A 20,949-nucleotide genomic window follows, 5' to 3' on the forward strand; every position below is an offset into this window, starting at 1 on the left:
ATATGTTTTAAGCTTCACTGAGTGAGTCACTGAAACACCTGAGGCTGTAAATCTGTCCACTTCTGTCTGAGCTGCTGTTTCACGGTCTCTGGTGCAAAGATGCACTCTATGGCCTGATGGGAGAGCTTCCACATGGCGTCGTGACTGAGACCAAATGTGGAAGCTGCCAGCTGATACTCCTGAGACAAGTCCGTACAGAAGACGCCCTTATCATCGGTCTGTAAAATGACAAAGAATAAAATGGTTTTCTATCAAGTATCATTTCAGGTTCTGTTTGAATGTTTCCATCCTATCAATGTATTCTCTCTTTCTTTCTTCTTTTTTTTTTTTACCAGAACTGAGGAAAGGTTTGGGTAATAAACACAGATGAAGGACAACTTACACAAATCACACTCGGATGTCCCAGCTCGTACCAGTATTTAAAGTGATGCTTGGAGTAACTTGGCACAGTTTGTCCTTTAACATTTGAAGTCAGGCATAACTCTACAAGAAAGTTGGGAGATCAAATATCCAGACAAAATACTGTGCAAACTACAGAACATGAATTATCGTTATTTTTTTGAATGACAGTCTTATTACCCAGTGGAATGTTGTTCTTAAGCACTTTGTCGACCAGACTTTGAGATCCACCCACTTCGGGATGTAAGAAGGTACCGTGACCAATCCTGTCTGGAGGAAGATTCAACAGCAAATCTGTCTCCTCCATCTGGGACTGGACCTGAAAGAGTTTTGTTGTCGTTATGTCACTGCAGTTTGTAGAAACAAATGATGTTAAAGACAATTAGATTCTTACTTCTGAGAGGTGCAGTGACAACTTCAGTCCACAGTTCTTAGCCCTCTCTAGAGCTGGAAGTAGAGATTTTCCATCTCCCACCTGATGAAAATTACATTAATAAGTCTAATAACTATTGTTTTTTTTTAGTTGTTTTTTCAATGAAACTGGTTGACTGACTGTTGGATCTCCACTTAGATCGAGTCCCACCACCAAACCATCAGAGGACAGCAGGAACTCCTCAGCCAGCTCCACCGTCTCCATAGCAACTTTCGCTCCATTCCTTCGGTCAATCGCCACAAGAAACCTTCAAGACAGACAAGCAGATTTAGACTCAGCACTTGCGTCGTCACAGCATAGATTTCATGGTTTTAACTGCCTGAGTCCAGCAGATCCACATCTCACACACTTTGTACAACACCTACCTGACATCAATGTCCAGCCCCTCATTTTTACACAGCTGTATGGCTCTGATGATCGATTCAATGTATTTCCTTTTTGTCAATCCTAGGAACAAGAATGAAGCAATTAGCATACAAGTGTGTTAACAATTGAAAGTTTAGTGCTTTGGTAAACAAACATGACAGTCATACTATCAACATTTAAGGCTCCATGTTTAATATGATTACCTGTGTTTTTCTCCTCCCTTGGTGTACTTCTGAGCTCTAAATATTTGACAGAATCAGCTGCAAACTCCCTGATTACATCTGTAGCCACCTGGAGAGAAAAATCGCATTTGTTGCTGATGTTCTGGGTCATTATATTAAGAAAAGATCAACAATTGAGTTGGTTCAAAGTGAGGTCCAGTCCTCACCATCAGGATGTCCTCCTCTGTGTCCACCAGCTGATGGATGACCTTAAAGACCTGAAAACACCTGCAGATATGTGCATCATGTTGTTAGTAATGCTCCTTCTCTATTGCCAACCTGTTCTGTTTGAACGAGCCATGAGATGATGAGAATTTATTAAGTGGTAATGTTACAAAAACATGTTTAAAAATATATTTATATAATATAATATTTAATTTATTTTAACACAAATGTTACAAAATGTCATTTTGTACCTGTAGTAAATAAAACACATAGATGGGACAATATATTACTGAACATTGTTATGTCACAAGAAGATGATCTTAGGGAAGTCACGTTTACTAGATTTCACAATTAATCAGAGGATTAAACGCTACAGTATATTAATCGTAACCTTTCCTTAGTATGACGTTTTTGTCAAATTTTGGACGACATAGTACAGTGAAGTCTTTTTTGGTCCAAAATTATACAAAATTATACGAAATCGTCCAAAATTGACTATTTTTATGGAAAAAAATCTGTCCAAAATTTGACAAAAACGGCATACTATACTATGTAGTACGTCATACTGTACTATGTCATCCAAAATGTGACAATTTTTTGAAAAAAAGAAATTTGGTGCAAAACTTGACAAAAACGTCATACGATACTATGTCCTCCAAATGTGACCATTTAAAAAAATAAATAAATTTGGTCCAAAATTTGACAAAAGCGTCATACTATACTATGTCTTCCAAAATCTGACATTTTTTTGAAAAACACTTTTTTGGTCCGAAACTTGACAAAAACGTCATACTATACTATGTCGTCCAAAATGTGAACATTTAAAAAAAGAAAAAGAAATTTGGTCCAAAATTTGACAAAAACGTCATACTACTATGTCGTCCAAAATCTGACAATTTTTTTGAAAATTCTTTTTAACAACAAAATGTCATACTATAGTATGTCATACAAAATTTGACAAAAACATCATACTATACTATGTCGTCCAAAATTTGACTATTTAAAAGAAAATTAAAATAATTTATATATAAATATATATATATATACACACTTTTTGACAAAAAGATCATCTATACTATGTCGTCCAAAATGTGACCATTTAATAAAATAATAATTTGGTCCAAAATTTTACATAAACGTCATACTATACTATGTCGTCCAATTCTTTTTCTAAAAGTCATACTATACTATGTCGTCCAAATTTTGACAAAAACGTCATACAGTACTATGTCGTCCAAAATTTGACAAAAATCTCATACTATACTATGTCTTCCAAAATGTAACAATTTTTTTGGGGAAAAAAAATTTCGGTCCAAAATTTGACAAAAACGTCATACTATACTATGTCGTCCGAAATTTGAATTTTTTTTTGAAAATTATTTTTTACAACAAAACGTCATACTATAGTATGTCATCCAAAATTTGACATAAACGTCATACTATACTGTCGTCCAACTATTTTTTTAAAAGTCATACTATACTTTGTCGTCCACATTTTGACAAAAACGTCATACAATACTATGTCGTCCAAAATGTAACAATTTTTTTGGGGAAAAAAAATTCCATACTATACTTTGTCGTCCGAAATTTGAATTTTTAAAAAAAAATTATTTTTAACAACAAAACGTCATACTATAGCATGTCATCCAAAATTTGACAAAAACGTCATACTATACTATGTCGTCCAAAATTTGACAAAAACATCATACTATACTATGTCGTCCGAAATTTGATTTTTTCTTTGAAAATTCTTTTTAACAACAAAACGTCATACTATAGTATGTCATCCAAAATTTGACAAAAACGTCATACAATACTATGTCGTCCGAAATTTGAATTTTTCTTTGAAAATTCTTTTTAAATAATTAAAATAATTTTATATATAAATATATATATATATACACATTTTTTTTATACATGCTATGTTGTCCAAAATTTTGGACGACAGTATAGTATGACGTTTGTGTCAAATTTTGGACAACATAGTATAGTATGACTTTTTTGTCAAAAATTGGACCTAAAAATCTTTTCTTTTTTTTTTTAATTGTCAAAAGTATGAAGTTTTTGTCAGATTTTGGACCGAAAAAAAACTATGCCGTCCAAAATTTGACAAAAAAGTCATAGGTTTGTACGTCATCCAGAATTTGACAAAAAGATCATCTATACTATGCAGTATGTCATACTACTATGTCGTCCAAAATGTGACCATTTAATAAAATAATAATTTGGTCCAAAATTTTACATAAACGTCATACTATACTATGTCGTACAATTCTTTTTTTAAAAGTCATACTATACTATGTCGTCCAAATTTTGACAAAAACGTCATACAGTACTATGTCGTCCAAAATTTGACAAAAATCTCATACTATACTATGTCTTCCAAAATGTAATAATTTTTTTTGGGAAAAAAAATTTCGGTCCAAAATTTGACAAAAACGTCATACTATACTATGTCGTCCGAAATTTGAATTTTTTTTTGAAAATTATTTTTAACAACAAAACGTCATACTATAGTATGTCATCCAAAATTTGAAATAAACGTCATACTATACTATGTCGTCCAATTATTTTTTTAAAAGTCATGCTATACTTTGTCGTCCAAATTTTGACAAAAACGTCATACAATACTATGTCGTCCAAAATTTGACAAAAATCTCATACTATACTATGTCTTCCAAAATGTAACAATTTTTTTGGGAAAAAAAAACTTCGGTCCAAAATTTGACAAAAACGTCATACTATACTTTGTCGTCCGAAATTTGAATTTTTAAAAAAAAATTCTTTTTAACAACAAAACATCATACTATAGTATGTCATACAAAATTTGACAAAAACGTCATACTATACTATGTCGTCCAAAATTTGACAAAAACGTCATACTATACTATGTCTTCCAAAATTTGACAAAAACGTCATACTATACTTTGTCGTCCGAAATTTGAATTTTTAAAAAAAATTATTTTTAACAACAAAACGTCATACTATAGTATGTCATCCAAAATTTGACAAAAACGTCATACTATACTATGTCGTCCAAAATTTGACAAAAACATCATACTATACTATGTCGTCCGAAATTTGAATTTTTCTTTGAAAACTCTTTTTAACAACAAAACGTCATACTAAAGTATGTCATACAAAATTTGACAAAAACATCATACTATACTATGTCGTCCGAAATTTGAATTTTTCTTTGAAAACTCTTTTTAACAACAAAACGTCATACTATAGTATGTCATCCAAAATTTGTCAAAAACATCATACTATAGTATGTCATACAAAATTTGACAAAAACGTCATACTATACTATGTCGTCCGAAATTTGAATTTTTCTTTGAAAATTCTTTTTAACAACAAAACGTCATACTATAGTATGTCATACAAAATTTGACAAAAACATCATACTATACTATGTCGTCCGAAATTTGAATTTTTCTTTGAAAACTCTTTTTAACAACAAAACGTCATACTATAGTATGTCATACAAAATTTGACAAAAACGTCATACAATACTATGTCGTCCGAAATTTGAATTTTTCTTTGAAAATTCTTTTTAAATAATTAAAATAATTTATATATAAATATATATATATATACACATTTTTTTATACATGCTATGTTGTCCAAAATTTTGGACGACAGTATAGTATGAAGTTTGTGTCAAATTTTGGACAACATAGTATAGTATGACTTTTTTGTCAAAAATTGGACCTAAAAATCTTTTCTTTTCTTTTTTAATTGTCAAAAGTATGAAGTTTTTGTCAGATTTTGGACCGAAAAAAAACTATGCCGTCCAAAATTTGACAAAAAAGTCATAGGTTTGTACGTCATCCAGAATTTGACAAAAAGATCATCTATACTATGCAGTATGTCATACTACTATGTCGTCCAAAATGTGACCATTTGATAAAATAATAATTTGGTCCAAAATTTTACATAAACGTCATACTATACTATGTCGTCCAATTCTTTTTTTAAAAGTCATACTATACTATGTCGTCCAAATTTTGACAAAAACGTCATACAGTACTATGTCGTCCAAAATTTGACAAAAATCTCATACTATACTATGTCTTCCAAAATGTAACAATTTTTTGGGGGGAAAAAAATTTCGGTCCAAAATTTGACAAAAACGTCATACTATACTATGTCGTCCGAAATTTGAATTTTTTTTTGAAAATTATTTTTAACAACAAAACGTCATACTATAGTATGTCATCCAAAATTTGACATAAACGTCATACTATACTATGTCATCCAATTATTTTTTTAAAAGTCATGCTATACTTTGTCGTCCAAATTTTGACAAAAACGTCATACAATACTATGTCGTCCAAAATTTGACAAAAATCTCATACTATACTATGTCTTCCAAAATGTAACAATTTTTTGGGGGAAAAAAAACTTCGGTCCAAAATTTGACAAAAACGTCATACTATACTTTGTCGTCCGAAATTTGAATTTTTAAAAAAAAAAATATTTTTAACAACAAAACATCATACTATACTTTATACAAAATTTGACAAAAACGTCATACTATACTATGTCGTCCAAAATTTGACAAAAACGTCATACTATACTATGTCTTCCAAAATTTGACAAAAACGTCATACTATACTATGTCGTCCAAAATTTGACAAAAACGTCATACTATAGTATGTCATACAAAATTTGACAAAAACATCATACTATACTATGTCGTCCGAAATTTGAATTTTTCATTGGAAATTCTTTTTAACAACAAAACGTCATACTATAGTGTGTCATACAAAATTTGACAAAAACATCATACTATACTGTCGTCCGAAATTTGAATTTTTCTTTGAAAATTCTTTTTAACAACAAAACGTCATACTATAGTATGTCATACAAAATTTGACAAAAACATCATACTATACTATGTCGTCCGAAATTTGAATTTTTCTTTGAAAATTCTTTTTAACAACAAAACGTCATACTATAGTATGTCATACAAAATTTGACAAAAACATCATACTATACTATATCGTCCGAAATTTGAATTTTTATTTGAAAATTCTTTTTAACAAACAAAACGTCATACTATACTATATCGTCCGAAATTTGACAATTATTTTGAAAATTCTTTGTAACAACAAAACGTCATACTATAGTATGTCATCCAAAATTTGACAAAAATCTCAAACTATACTATGTCTTCCAAAATGTAACAATTTTTTTTGGGAAAAAAAACTTCGGTCCAAAATTTGACAATCAGAATCAGAATCAGAATCAGAATACTTTATTAATCCCCGTGGGGATTAATAATACTATGTCGTCCGAAATTTGAATTTTTCTTTGAAAATTCTTTTTAACAACAAAACATCATACTATAGTATGTCATCCAAAATTTGACAAAAACGTCATACTATACTATGTCGTCCGAAATTTGAATTTTTCTTTGGAAATTCTTTTTAACAACAAAACGTCGTTACTATAGTATGTCATCCAAAATTTGACAAAAACATCATACTATACTATGTCGTCCGAAATTTGAATTTTTCTTTGGAAATTCTTTTTAACAACAAAACGTCGTTACTATAGTATGTCATCCAAAATTTGACAAAAACATCATACTATACTTTGTCGTCCGAAATTTGAATTTTTCTTTGGAAATTCTTTTTAACAACAAAACGACGTTACTATAGTATGTCATCCAAAATTTGACAAAAACATCATACTATACTATGTCGTCCGAAATTTGAATTTTTCTTTGAAAATTCTTTTTAACAACAAAACGTCATACTATAGTATGTCATACAAAATTTGACAAAAACATCATACTATACTATGTCGTCCGAAATTTGAATATTTCTTTGAAAATTCTTTTTAACAACAAAACATCATACTATAGTATGTCATACAAAATTTGACAAAAACATCATACTATACTATGTCGTCCAAAATTTGACAAAAACGTCATACTATACTATGTCGTCCAAAATTTGACAAAAACGTCATACTATACTATGTCGTCCAATATTTGACAAAAACATCATACTATACTATGTCGTCTGAAATTTGACAATTATTTTGAAAATTCTTTTTAACAACAAAACGTCATACTATAGTATGTCATACAAAATTTGACAAAAACATCATACTATACTATGTCGTCCAAAATTTGAATTTTTCTTTGGAAATTCTTTTTAACAACAAAACGTCGTTACTATAGTATGTAATCCAAAATTTGACAAAAACATCATACTATACTATGTTGTCCGAAATTTGAATTTTTCTTTGAAAATTCTTTTTAACAACAAAACGTCATACCATAGTATGTCATACAAAATTTGACAAAAACATCATATTATATTATGTCGTCCGAAATTTTAATTTTTCTTTGAAAATTCTTTTTAACAACAAAACATCATACTATAGTATGTCATACAAAATTTGACAAAAACATCATACTATACTATGTCGTCCAAAATTTTACAAAAACGTCATACTATACTATGTCTTCCAAAATGTGACAATTTTTTGGGGGGAAAAAAATTTCAGTCCAAAATTTGACAAAAACGTCATACTATACTTTGTCGTCCGAAATTTGAATTTTTAAAAAAAAATTATTTTTAACAACAAAACGTCATAGTATAGTATGACGTTTTTGTCAAATGTCTATAGTATGTCATCCAAAATTTGACATAAACGTCATACTATACTATGTCGTCCAATTATTTTTTTAAAAGTCATACAAAATTTGACATAAACGTCATACTATACTATGTCGTCCAATTATTTTTTTAAAAGTCATACTATACTTTGTCGTCCACATTTTGACAAAAACGTCATACAATACTATGTCGTCCAAAATTTGACAAAAATCTCATACTATACTATGTCTTCCAAAATGTAACAATTTTTTGGGGGAAAAAAAACTTCGGTCCAAAATTTGACAAAAACGTCATACTATACTTTGTCGTCCGAAATTTGAATTTTTAAAAAAAAAAATCTTTTTTACAACAAAACATCATACTATACTATGTCATACAGAATTTGACAAAAACATCATACTATACTATGTCTTCCAAAATTTGACAAAAACGTCATACTATACTGTCATCCAAAATTTGACGAAAACGTCATACTATACTATGTCGTCCAAAATTTGACAAAAACGTCATACTATACTATGTCGTCCAAAATTTGACAAAAACGTCATACTATACTATGTTGTCTGAAATTTGAATTTTTCTTTGAAAACTCTTTTTAACAACAAAACGTCATACTATAGTATGTCATACAAAATTTGACAAAAACATCATACTATACTATGTCGTCCGAAATTTGAATTTTTCTTTGGAAATTCTTTTTAACAACAAAATGTCATACTATAGTTTGTCATACAAAATTTGACAAAAACATCATACTATACTGTCGTCCGAAATTTGAATTTTTCTTTGAAAATTCTTTTTAACAAAAAAACGTCATACTATATCGTCCGAAATTTGACAATTATTTTGAAAATTCTTTTTAACAACAAAACGTCATACTATAGTATGTCATACAAAATTTGACAAAAACATCATACTATACTATGTCGTCCAAAATTTTACAAAAACGTCATACTATACTATGTCGTCCATAATTTGACAAAAACGTCATACTATACTATGTCTTCCAAAATTTGACAAAAACGTCATACTATAGTATGTCGTCCAAAATTTGACAAAAACGTCATACTATACTATGTCGTCCAAAATTTGACAAAAACGTCATACTATACAATGTCGTCTGAAATTTGAATTTTTCTTTGAAAACTCTTTTTAACAACAAAACGTCATACTATACTATATCGTCCGAAATTTGACAATTATTTTGAAAATTCTTTATAACACCAAAACGTCATACTATAGTATGTCATCCAAAATTTGTCAAAAACATCATACTATACTATGTTGTTCGAAATTTGAATTTTTCTTTGAAAATTCTTTTTAACAACAAAACGTCATACTATAGTATGTCATACAAAATTTGACAAAAACATCATACTATACTATGTCGTCCGAAATTTGAATTTTTCTTTGGAAATTCTTTTTAACAACAAAACGTCATACTATAGTATGTCATACAAAATTTGACAAAAACATCATACTATACTATGTTGTCCGAAATTTGAATTTTTCTTTGGAAATTCTTTTTAACAACAAAACGTCATACTATAGTATGTCATACAAAATTTGACAAAAACGTCATACTATACTATGTCTTCCAAAATTTGACAAAAACGTCATACTATACTATGTCATCCAAAATTTGACGAAAACGTCATACTATACTATGTCATACAAAATTTGACAAAAACATCATACTGTACTTTGTCGTCCGAAATTTGAATTTTTCTTTGAAAATTCTTTTTAACAACAAAACATCATACTATAGTATGTCATCCAAAATTTGACAAAAACATCATACTATAGTATGTCATCCAAAATTTGACAAAAACATCATACTATAGTATGTCGTCCGAAATTTGAATTTTTCTTTGAAAACTCTTTTTAACAACAAAACGTCGTTACTATAGTATGTCATCCAAAATTTGACAAAAACATCATACTATAGTATGTCATCCAAAATTTGACAAAAACATCATACTATAGTATGTCGTCCGAAATTTGAATTTTTCTTTGGAAATTCTTTTTAACAACAAAACGTCGTTACTATAGTATGTCATACAATATTTGACAAAAACATCATACTATACTATGTCTTCCAAAATTTGACAAAAACGTCATACTATACTATGTCGTCCAAAATTTGACAAAAACGTCATACTATACTATGTCGTCCAAAATTTGACAAAAACGTCATACTATACTATGTCGTCTGAAATTTGAATTTTTCTTTGAAAACTCTTTTTAACAACAAAACGTCATACTATACTATATCGTCCGAAATTTGACAATTATTTTGAAAATTCTTTTTAACACCAAAACATCATACTATAGTATGTCATCCAAAATTTGACAAAAACGTCATACTATACTATGTCGTCCGAAATTTGAATTTTTCTTTGGAAATTCTTTTTAACAACAAAACGTCGTTACTATAGTATGTAATCCAAAATTTGACAAAAACATCATACTATACTATGTTGTCCGAAATTTGAATTTTTCTTTGAAAATTCTTTTTAACAACAAAACGTCATACCATAGTATGTCATACAAAATTTGACAGAAACATCATATTATATCATGTCGTCCGAAATTTTAATTTTTCTTTGAAAATTCTTTTTAACAAAACGTCGTTACTATAGTATGTCGTCCAAAATTTGACAAAAACGTCATACTATACTATGTCGTCCAAAATTTGACAAAAACGTCATACTATACTATGTCGTCCAAAATTTGTCAAAAACATCATACTATACTATGTTGTCCGAAATTTGAATTTTTCTTTGAAAATTCGTTTTAACAACAAAACGTCATACTATAGTATGTCACACAAAATTTGACAAAAACATCATACTATACTATGTCGTCCGAAATTTGAATTTTTCTTTGGAAATTCTTTTTAACAACAAAATGTCATACTATAGTATGTCATACAAAATTTGACAAAAACATCATACTATACTATGTTGTCCGAAATTTGAATTTTTCTTTGAAAATTCTTTTTAACAACAAAACGTCATACTATAGTATGTCATACAAAATTTGACAAAAACATCATACTATACTATGTCGTCCGAAATTTGACAAAAACGTCATACTATACTATGTCGTCCAAAATTTGACAAAAACGTCATACTATACTGTCTTCCAAAATTTGACAAAAACGTCATACTATACTATGTCGTCCAAAATTTGACAAAAACATCATACTATACTATGTCGTCTGAAATTTGAATTTTTCTTTGAAAACTCTTTTTAACAACAAAATGTCATACTATAGTATGTCATACAAAATTTGACAAAAACATCATACTATACTATGTCGTCTGAAATTTGAATTTTTCTTTGGAAATTCTTTTTAACAACAAAATGTCATACTATAGTATGTCATACAAAATTTGACAAAAACATCATACTATACTATGTTGTCCGAAATTTGAATTTTTCTTTGAAAATTCTTTTTAACAACAAAACGTCATACTATAGTATGTCATACAAAATTTGACAAAAACATCATACTATACTATGTCGTCCGAAATTTGACAAAAACGTCATACTATACTATGTCGTCCAAAATTTGACAAAAACGTCATACTATACTGTCTTCCAAAATTTGACAAAAACGTCATACTATACTATGTCGTCCAAAATTTGACAAAAACATCATACTATACTATGTCGTCTGAAATTTGAATTTTTCTTTGAAAACTCTTTTTAACAACAAAACGTCATACTATACTATATCATCCGAAATTTGACAATTATTTTGAAAATTCTTTTTAACACCAAAACGTCATTCTATAGTATGTCGTCCAAAATTTGACAAAAACGTCATACTATACTATGTCGTCCAAAATTTGACAAAAACATCATACTATACCATGTCGTCTGAAATTTGAATTTTTCTTTGAAAACTCTTTTTAACAACAAAACGTCATACTATACTATATCATCCGAAATTTGACAATTATTTTGAAAATTCTTTTTAACACCAAAACGTCATTCTATAGTATGTCGTCCAAAATTTGACAAAAACGTCATACTATACTATGTCTTCCAAAATTTGACAAAAACGTCATACTATACTATGTCGTCCAAAATTTGACAAAAACGTCATACTATAGTATGTCATACAAAATTTGACAAAAACATCATACTATACTATGTCGTCCGAAATTTGAATTTTTCATTGGAAATTCTTTTTAACAACAAAACGTCATACTATAGTGTGTCATACAAAATTTGACAAAAACATCATACTATACTGTCGTCCGAAATTTGAATTTTTCTTTGAAAATTCTTTTTAACAACAAAACGTCATACTATAGTATGTCATACAAAATTTGACAAAAACATCATACTATACTATGTCGTCCGAAATTTGAATTTTTCTTTGAAAATTCTTTTTAACAACAAAACGTCATACTATAGTATGTCATACAAAATTTGACAAAAACATCATACTATACTATGTCGTCCAAAATTTGAATTTTTATTTGAAAATTCTTTTTAACAAACAAAACGTCATACTATACTATATCGTCCGAAATTTGACAATTATTTTGAAAATTCTTTGTAACAACAAAACGTCATACTATAGTATGTCATCCAAAATTTGACAAAAATCTCAAACTATACTATGTCTTCCAAAATGTAACAATTTTTTTTGGGAAAAAAAACTTCGGTCCAAAATTTGACAATCAGAATCAGAATCAGAATCAGAATACTTTATTAATCCCCGTGGGGATTAATAATACTATGTCGTCCGAAATTTGAATTTTTCTTTGAAAATTCTTTTTAACAACAAAACATCATACTATAGTATGTCATCCAAAATTTGACAAAAACGTCATACTATACTATGTCGTCCGAAATTTGAATTTTTCTTTGGAAATTCTTTTTAACAACAAAACGTCGTTACTATAGTATGTCATCCAAAATTTGACAAAAACATCATACTATACTATGTCGTCCGAAATTTGAATTTTTCTTTGGAAATTCTTTTTAACAACAAAACGTCGTTACTATAGTATGTCATCCAAAATTTGACAAAAACATCATACTATACTTTGTCGTCCGAAATTTGAATTTTTCTTTGGAAATTCTTTTTAACAACAAAACGACGTTACTATAGTATGTCATCCAAAATTTGACAAAAACATCATACTATACTATGTCGTCCGAAATTTGAATTTTTCTTTGAAAATTCTTTTTAACAACAAAACGTCATACTATAGTATGTCATACAAAATTTGACAAAAACATCATACTATACTATGTCGTCCGAAATTTGAATATTTCTTTGAAAATTCTTTTTAACAACAAAACATCATACTATAGTATGTCATACAAAATTTGACAAAAACATCATACTATACTATGTCGTCCAAAATTTGACAAAAACGTCATACTATACTATGTCGTCCAAAATTTGACAAAAACGTCATACTATACTATGTCGTCCAATATTTGACAAAAACATCATACTATACTATGTCGTCTGAAATTTGACAATTATTTTGAAAATTCTTTTTAACAACAAAACGTCATACTATAGTATGTCATACAAAATTTGACAAAAACATCATACTATACTATGTCGTCCAAAATTTGAATTTTTCTTTGGAAATTCTTTTTAACAACAAAACGTCGTTACTATAGTATGTAATCCAAAATTTGACAAAAACATCATACTATACTATGTTGTCCGAAATTTGAATTTTTCTTTGAAAATTCTTTTTAACAACAAAACGTCATACCATAGTATGTCATACAAAATTTGACAAAAACATCATATTATATTATGTCGTCCGAAATTTTAATTTTTCTTTGAAAATTCTTTTTAACAACAAAACATCATACTATAGTATGTCATACAAAATTTGACAAAAACATCATACTATACTATGTCGTCCAAAATTTTACAAAAACGTCATACTATACTATGTCTTCCAAAATGTGACAATTTTTTGGGGGGAAAAAAATTTCAGTCCAAAATTTGACAAAAACGTCATACTATACTTTGTCGTCCGAAATTTGAATTTTTAAAAAAAAATTATTTTTAACAACAAAACGTCATAGTATAGTATGACGTTTTTGTCAAATGTCTATAGTATGTCATCCAAAATTTGACATAAACGTCATACTATACTATGTCGTCCAATTATTTTTTTAAAAGTCATACAAAATTTGACATAAACGTCATACTATACTATGTCGTCCAATTATTTTTTTAAAAGTCATACTATACTTTGTCGTCCACATTTTGACAAAAACGTCATACAATACTATGTCGTCCAAAATTTGACAAAAATCTCATACTATACTATGTCTTCCAAAATGTAACAATTTTTTGGGGGAAAAAAAACTTCGGTCCAAAATTTGACAAAAACGTCATACTATACTTTGTCGTCCGAAATTTGAATTTTTAAAAAAAAAAATCTTTTTTACAACAAAACATCATACTATACTATGTCATACAGAATTTGACAAAAACATCATACTATACTATGTCTTCCAAAATTTGACAAAAACGTCATACTATACTGTCATCCAAAATTTGACGAAAACGTCATACTATACTATGTCGTCCAAAATTTGACAAAAACGTCATACTATACTATGTCGTCCAAAATTTGACAAAAACGTCATACTATACTATGTTGTCTGAAATTTGAATTTTTCTTTGAAAACTCTTTTTAACAACAAAACGTCATACTATAGTATGTCATACAAAATTTGACAAAAACATCATACTATACTATGTCGTCCGAAATTTGAATTTTTCTTTGGAAATTCTTTTTAACAACAAAATGTCATACTATAGTTTGTCATACAAAATTTGACAAAAACATCATACTATACTGTCGTCCGAAATTTGAATTTTTCTTTGAAAATTCTTTTTAACAAAAAAACGTCATACTATATCGTCCGAAATTTGACAATTATTTTGAAAATTCTTTTTAACAACAAAACGTCATACTATAGTATGTCATACAAAATTTGACAAAAACATCATACTATACTATGTCGTCCAAAATTTTACAAAAACGTCATACTATACTATGTCGTCCATAATTTGACAAAAACGTCATACTATACTATGTCTTCCAAAATTTGACAAAAACGTCATACTATAGTATGTCGTCCAAAATTTGACAAAAACGTCATACTATACTATGTCGTCCAAAATTTGACAAAAACGTCATACTATACAATGTCGTCTGAAATTTGAATTTTTCTTTGAAAACTCTTTTTAACAACAAAACGTCATACTATACTATATCGTCCGAAATTTGACAATTATTTTGAAAATTCTTTATAACACCAAAACGTCATACTATAGTATGTCATCCAAAATTTGTCAAAAACATCATACTATACTATGTTGTTCGAAATTTGAATTTTTCTTTGAAAATTCTTTTTAACAACAAAACGTCATACTATAGTATGTCATACAAAATTTGACAAAAACATCATACTATACTATGTCGTCCGAAATTTGAATTTTTCTTTGGAAATTCTTTTTAACAACAAAACGTCATACTATAGTATGTCATACAAAATTTGACAAAAACATCATACTATACTATGTTGTCCGAAATTTGAATTTTTCTTTGGAAATTCTTTTTAACAACAAAACGTCATACTATAGTATGTCATACAAAATTTGACAAAAACGTCATACTATACTATGTCTTCCAAAATTTGACAAAAACGTCATACTATACTATGTCATCCAAAATTTGACGAAAACGTCATACTATACTATGTCATACAAAATTTGACAAAAACATCATACTGTACTTTGTCGTCCGAAATTTGAATTTTTCTTTGAAAATTCTTTTTAACAACAAAACATCATACTATAGTATGTCATCCAAAATTTGACAAAAACATCATACTATAGTATGTCATCCAAAATTTGACAAAAACATCATACTATAGTATGTCGTCCGAAATTTGAATTTTTCTTTGAAAACTCTTTTTAACAACAAAACGTCGTTACTATAGTATGTCATCCAAAATTTGACAAAAACATCATACTATAGTATGTCATCCAAAATTTGACAAAAACATCATACTATAGTATGTCGTCCGAAATTTGAATTTTTCTTTGGAAATTCTTTTTAACAACAAAACGTCGTTACTATAGTATGTCATACAATATTTGACAAAAACATCATACTATACTATGTCTTCCAAAATTTGACAAAAACGTCATACTATACTATGTCGTCCAAAATTTGACAAAAACGTCATACTATACTATGTCGTCCAAAATTTGACAAAAACGTCATACTATACTATGTCGTCTGAAATTTGAATTTTTCTTTGAAAACTCTTTTTAACAACAAAACGTCATACTATACTATATCGTCCGAAATTTGACAATTATTTTGAAAATTCTTTTTAACACCAAAACATCATACTATAGTATGTCATCCAAAATTTGACAAAAACGTCATACTATACTATGTCGTCCGAAATTTGAATTTTTCTTTGGAAATTCTTTTTAACAACAAAACGTCGTTACTATAGTATGTCATCCAAAATTTGACAAAAACATCATACTATACTATGTTGTCCGAAATTTGAATTTTTCTTTGAAAATTCTTTTTAACAACAAAACGTCATACCATAGTATGTCATACAAAATTTGACAGAAACATCATATTATATCATGTCGTCCGAAATTTTAATTTTTCTTTGAAAATTCTTTTTAACAAAACGTCGTTACTATAGTATGTCGTCCAAAATTTGACAAAAACGTCATACTATACTATGTCGTCCAAAATTTGACAAAAACGTCATACTATACTATGTCGTCCAAAATTTGTCAAAAACATCATACTATACTATGTTGTCCGAAATTTGAATTTTTCTTTGAAAATTCGTTTTAACAACAAAACGTCATACTATAGTATGTCACACAAAATTTGACAAAAACATCATACTATACTATGTCGTCCGAAATTTGAATTTTTCTTTGGAAATTCTTTTTAACAACAAAATGTCATACTATAGTATGTCATACAAAATTTGACAAAAACATCATACTATACTATGTTGTCCGAAATTTGAATTTTTCTTTGAAAATTCTTTTTAACAACAAAACGTCATACTATAGTATGTCATACAAAATTTGACAAAAACATCATACTATACTATGTCGTCCGAAATTTGACAAAAACGTCATACTATACTATGTCGTCCAAAATTTGACAAAAACGTCATACTATACTGTCTTCCAAAATTTGACAAAAACGTCATACTATACTATGTCGTCCAAAATTTGACAAAAACATCATACTATACTATGTCGTCTGAAATTTGAATTTTTCTTTGAAAACTCTTTTTAACAACAAAATGTCATACTATAGTATGTCATACAAAATTTGACAAAAACATCATACTATACTATGTCGTCTGAAATTTGAATTTTTCTTTGGAAATTCTTTTTAACAACAAAATGTCATACTATAGTATGTCATACAAAATTTGACAAAAACATCATACTATACTATGTTGTCCGAAATTTGAATTTTTCTTTGAAAATTCTTTTTAACAACAAAACGTCATACTATAGTATGTCATACAAAATTTGACAAAAACATCATACTATACTATGTCGTCCGAAATTTGACAAAAACGTCATACTATACTATGTCGTCCAAAATTTGACAAAAACGTCATACTATACTGTCTTCCAAAATTTGACAAAAACGTCATACTATACTATGTCGTCCAAAATTTGACAAAAACATCATACTATACTATGTCGTCTGAAATTTGAATTTTTCTTTGAAAACTCTTTTTAACAACAAAACGTCATACTATACTATATCATCCGAAATTTGACAATTATTTTGAAAATTCTTTTTAACACCAAAACGTCATTCTATAGTATGTCGTCCAAAATTTGACAAAAACGTCATACTATACTATGTCGTCCAAAATTTGACAAAAACATCATACTATACCATGTCGTCTGAAATTTGAATTTTTCTTTGAAAACTCTTTTTAACAACAAAACGTCATATTTTTATTTTATAGTATGTCATCCAAAATTTGACAAAAAGATTAAGATTAAGAACCCAGGGATTGAACCGGCTACCTTCCAATCTCGAGCTCAAAGCCCTAACCACTAGGCCACGGCTGCCCCTATAGCTCATACTATACTATGTCTTCCAAAATGTAACAATCTTTTTTGGGAAAAAAAACTTCTGTCCAAAATTTGACAAAAACGTCATACAACGTCATACGAAATTTGAATTTTTCTTTGGAAATTCTTTTTAACAACAAAACGTCGTTACTATAGTATGTCATCCAAAATTTGACAAAAACATCATACTATAGTATGTCGTCCGAAATTTGAATTTTTCTTTGGAAATTCTTTTTAACAACAAAACGTCGTTACTATAGTATGTCTTCCAAAATTTGACAAAAACGTCATACTATACTATGTCGTCTGAAATTTGAATTTTTCTTTGAAAACTCTTTTTAACAACAAAACGTCATACTATAGTATGTCATCCAAAATTTGTCAAAAACATCATACTATAGTATGTCATCCAAAATTTGACAAAAACATCATACTATACTATGTCGTCCGAAATTTGAATTTTTCTTTGAAACTTCTTTTTAACAACAAAACGTCATACTATAGTATGTCATACAAAATTTGACAAAAACATCATACTATACTATGTCGTTCGAAATTTGAATCTTTCTTTGAAACTTCTTTTTAACAACAAAACGTCATACTATAGTATGTCATACAAAATTTGACAAAAACATCATACTATACTATGTCGTCCGAAATTTGAATTTTTCTTTGAAAATTCTTTTTAACAACAAAACATCATACTATAGTATGTCATCCAAAATTTGACAAAAACGTCATACAATACTATGTCGTCCGAAATTTTACAAAAACGTCATACTATACTATGTCGTCCAAAATTTGTCAAAAACATCATACTATAGTATGTCATCCAAAATTTGACAAAAACGTCATACTATACTATGTCGTCCGAAATTTGAATTTTTCTTTGGAAATTCTTTTTAACAACAAAACGTCGTTAATATAGTATGTCATCCAAAATTTGACAAAAACATCATACTATACTATGTTGTCCGAAATTTGAATTTTTCTTTGGAAATTCTTTTTAACAACAAAACATCATACTATAGTATGTCATACAAAATTTGACAAAAACATCATACTAAACTACGTCGTCCGAAATTTGAATTTTTTTTTGAAAATTATTTTTAACAACAAAACGTCATACTATAGTATGTCATACAAAATTTGACCAAAACATGATACTATATATAACATGTCTTCCAAAATTTGACTATTAAAAAAAAATATATACATTTTATATATATATATATACACATTTCTTTATACATGCATACTATACTATGTCGTCCAAATTTTGGACGACATAGTATAGTATGAAGTTTTTGTCAAATTTTGGACCGAAAAGAAACTATGCCGTCCAAAATTTGACAAAAAAGTCATACTACACTGTTATCCAAAATTTGACTATTTTTTTGTTAAAGAGATATTACAAAAAAATTAAAATTTATAGTATACACATAGTATAGTATGACGTTTCTGTCAAATTTTGGACCACTGTATGTATGACTTTTTAATCAAATTTTGGACCAAAAAAGGTTTATTTTTTTATTGTCAAATTTTGGACGGCATAGTGAGTATGACGTTTTTGTCCAATTTTGGCAGACTGTCCAATATATTTACTGCAAAATACCGCAAGGGGGAGCCTGCATCACACATTTAAGAGCCAGTGATTTATAATGATTTTTTTTAAACATTTTAATTATACGCACTCGTCCAGTGTCCTCCGCTGACCTTTGCCAATAGCAGTCATGTTATGCTCAATGTTGAGATGTGGTTTTCGGCCGATGAGTTTTTCGATGGTCCGTGAACTGACTGAACCGTTGAGGTGAGCGTGAAGCTCCTGGTGACAGAGACAACGACAACGTTAGCATGTAGCTTTCACAACAAGTTTGTTACGTTTTGCTTTTACGTTCTTCTTTTTCCCGACTTACCACTTTTGGCAACTGCCGATAGAAAACCTCAGTCTCATTATCCATCACAAAGCAGAGGAAAGAAGAATGAATGAGTGAGCAACTGGTGAGCGAAGCTCCGGGTCGTTTTCTGTCAAATAACGCTGACACAACACCTTTGTTTTCAGGATGCGTTTAACCGACGCACCGAGTGTAACAAAGAAAACAGTCCCGCAAAAACTGCCTCTATTAATGGCCATTAAACTAACCCATAAATGATAATTATTTATTTGTTCTTCATAGGTAATTTTCTACGGAAGCGTATTGCATTCACTTGAAAAATTATTTTCTTTCTGTTTTCCTGACTAATATTTTTTCCTGTTTTTCTGAGTATTTTTTTTCTGTTTTTCAGAGTAATTTTTTTTCAGTTTTTCGTGCAAATATTTGACCAAAAAATTATTATAATTTTTTTTTTTTTTTTATGTGTCACATTTTGGACGACATAGTATAGTATGAAGTTTTTGTCACATTTTGAACCGAAAAGAAACTATGCTGTCCAAAATTGGACTATTTAAAAGAAAATTAAAATAATTTATATATATATACATTTTTTTATACATGCTATGTTGTCCACAATTTTGGACGACAGTATAGTATGACGTTTGTGTCAAATTTTGGACAACATAGT

At 28.5% G+C, this 20,949-nt stretch overlaps 1 protein-coding gene across 1 annotated transcript; it reads right to left on the reverse strand.

The window, feature by feature from the left end:
• Positions 1 to 26: 26 nt before the first annotated feature.
• mapda (N6-Methyl-AMP deaminase) lies at positions 27 to 20,421 on the reverse strand (the record flags this gene model as incomplete). Its single annotated transcript, XM_083893569.1, has 10 exons — positions 20,304 to 20,421; positions 20,082 to 20,212; positions 1,587 to 1,647; positions 1,402 to 1,489; positions 1,198 to 1,279; positions 953 to 1,079; positions 794 to 874; positions 580 to 718; positions 383 to 483; positions 27 to 218 (listed from the first exon to the last, which is right to left on the reverse strand). The coding sequence occupies exons 1-10, from the start codon at positions 20,346 to 20,348 to the stop codon at positions 27 to 29; spliced, it is 1,047 nt and encodes a 348-aa protein (XP_083749695.1). The 5' UTR covers positions 20,349 to 20,421.
• Between the last annotated feature and the right edge of the window lie 528 nt (positions 20,422 to 20,949).

The sequence above is a fragment of the Microchirus variegatus genome (assembly GCF_963457635.1).
Source record: "Microchirus variegatus genome assembly, chromosome: 8".
NCBI classification, from domain to species: Eukaryota; Metazoa; Chordata; class Actinopteri; order Pleuronectiformes; family Soleidae; genus Microchirus; species Microchirus variegatus.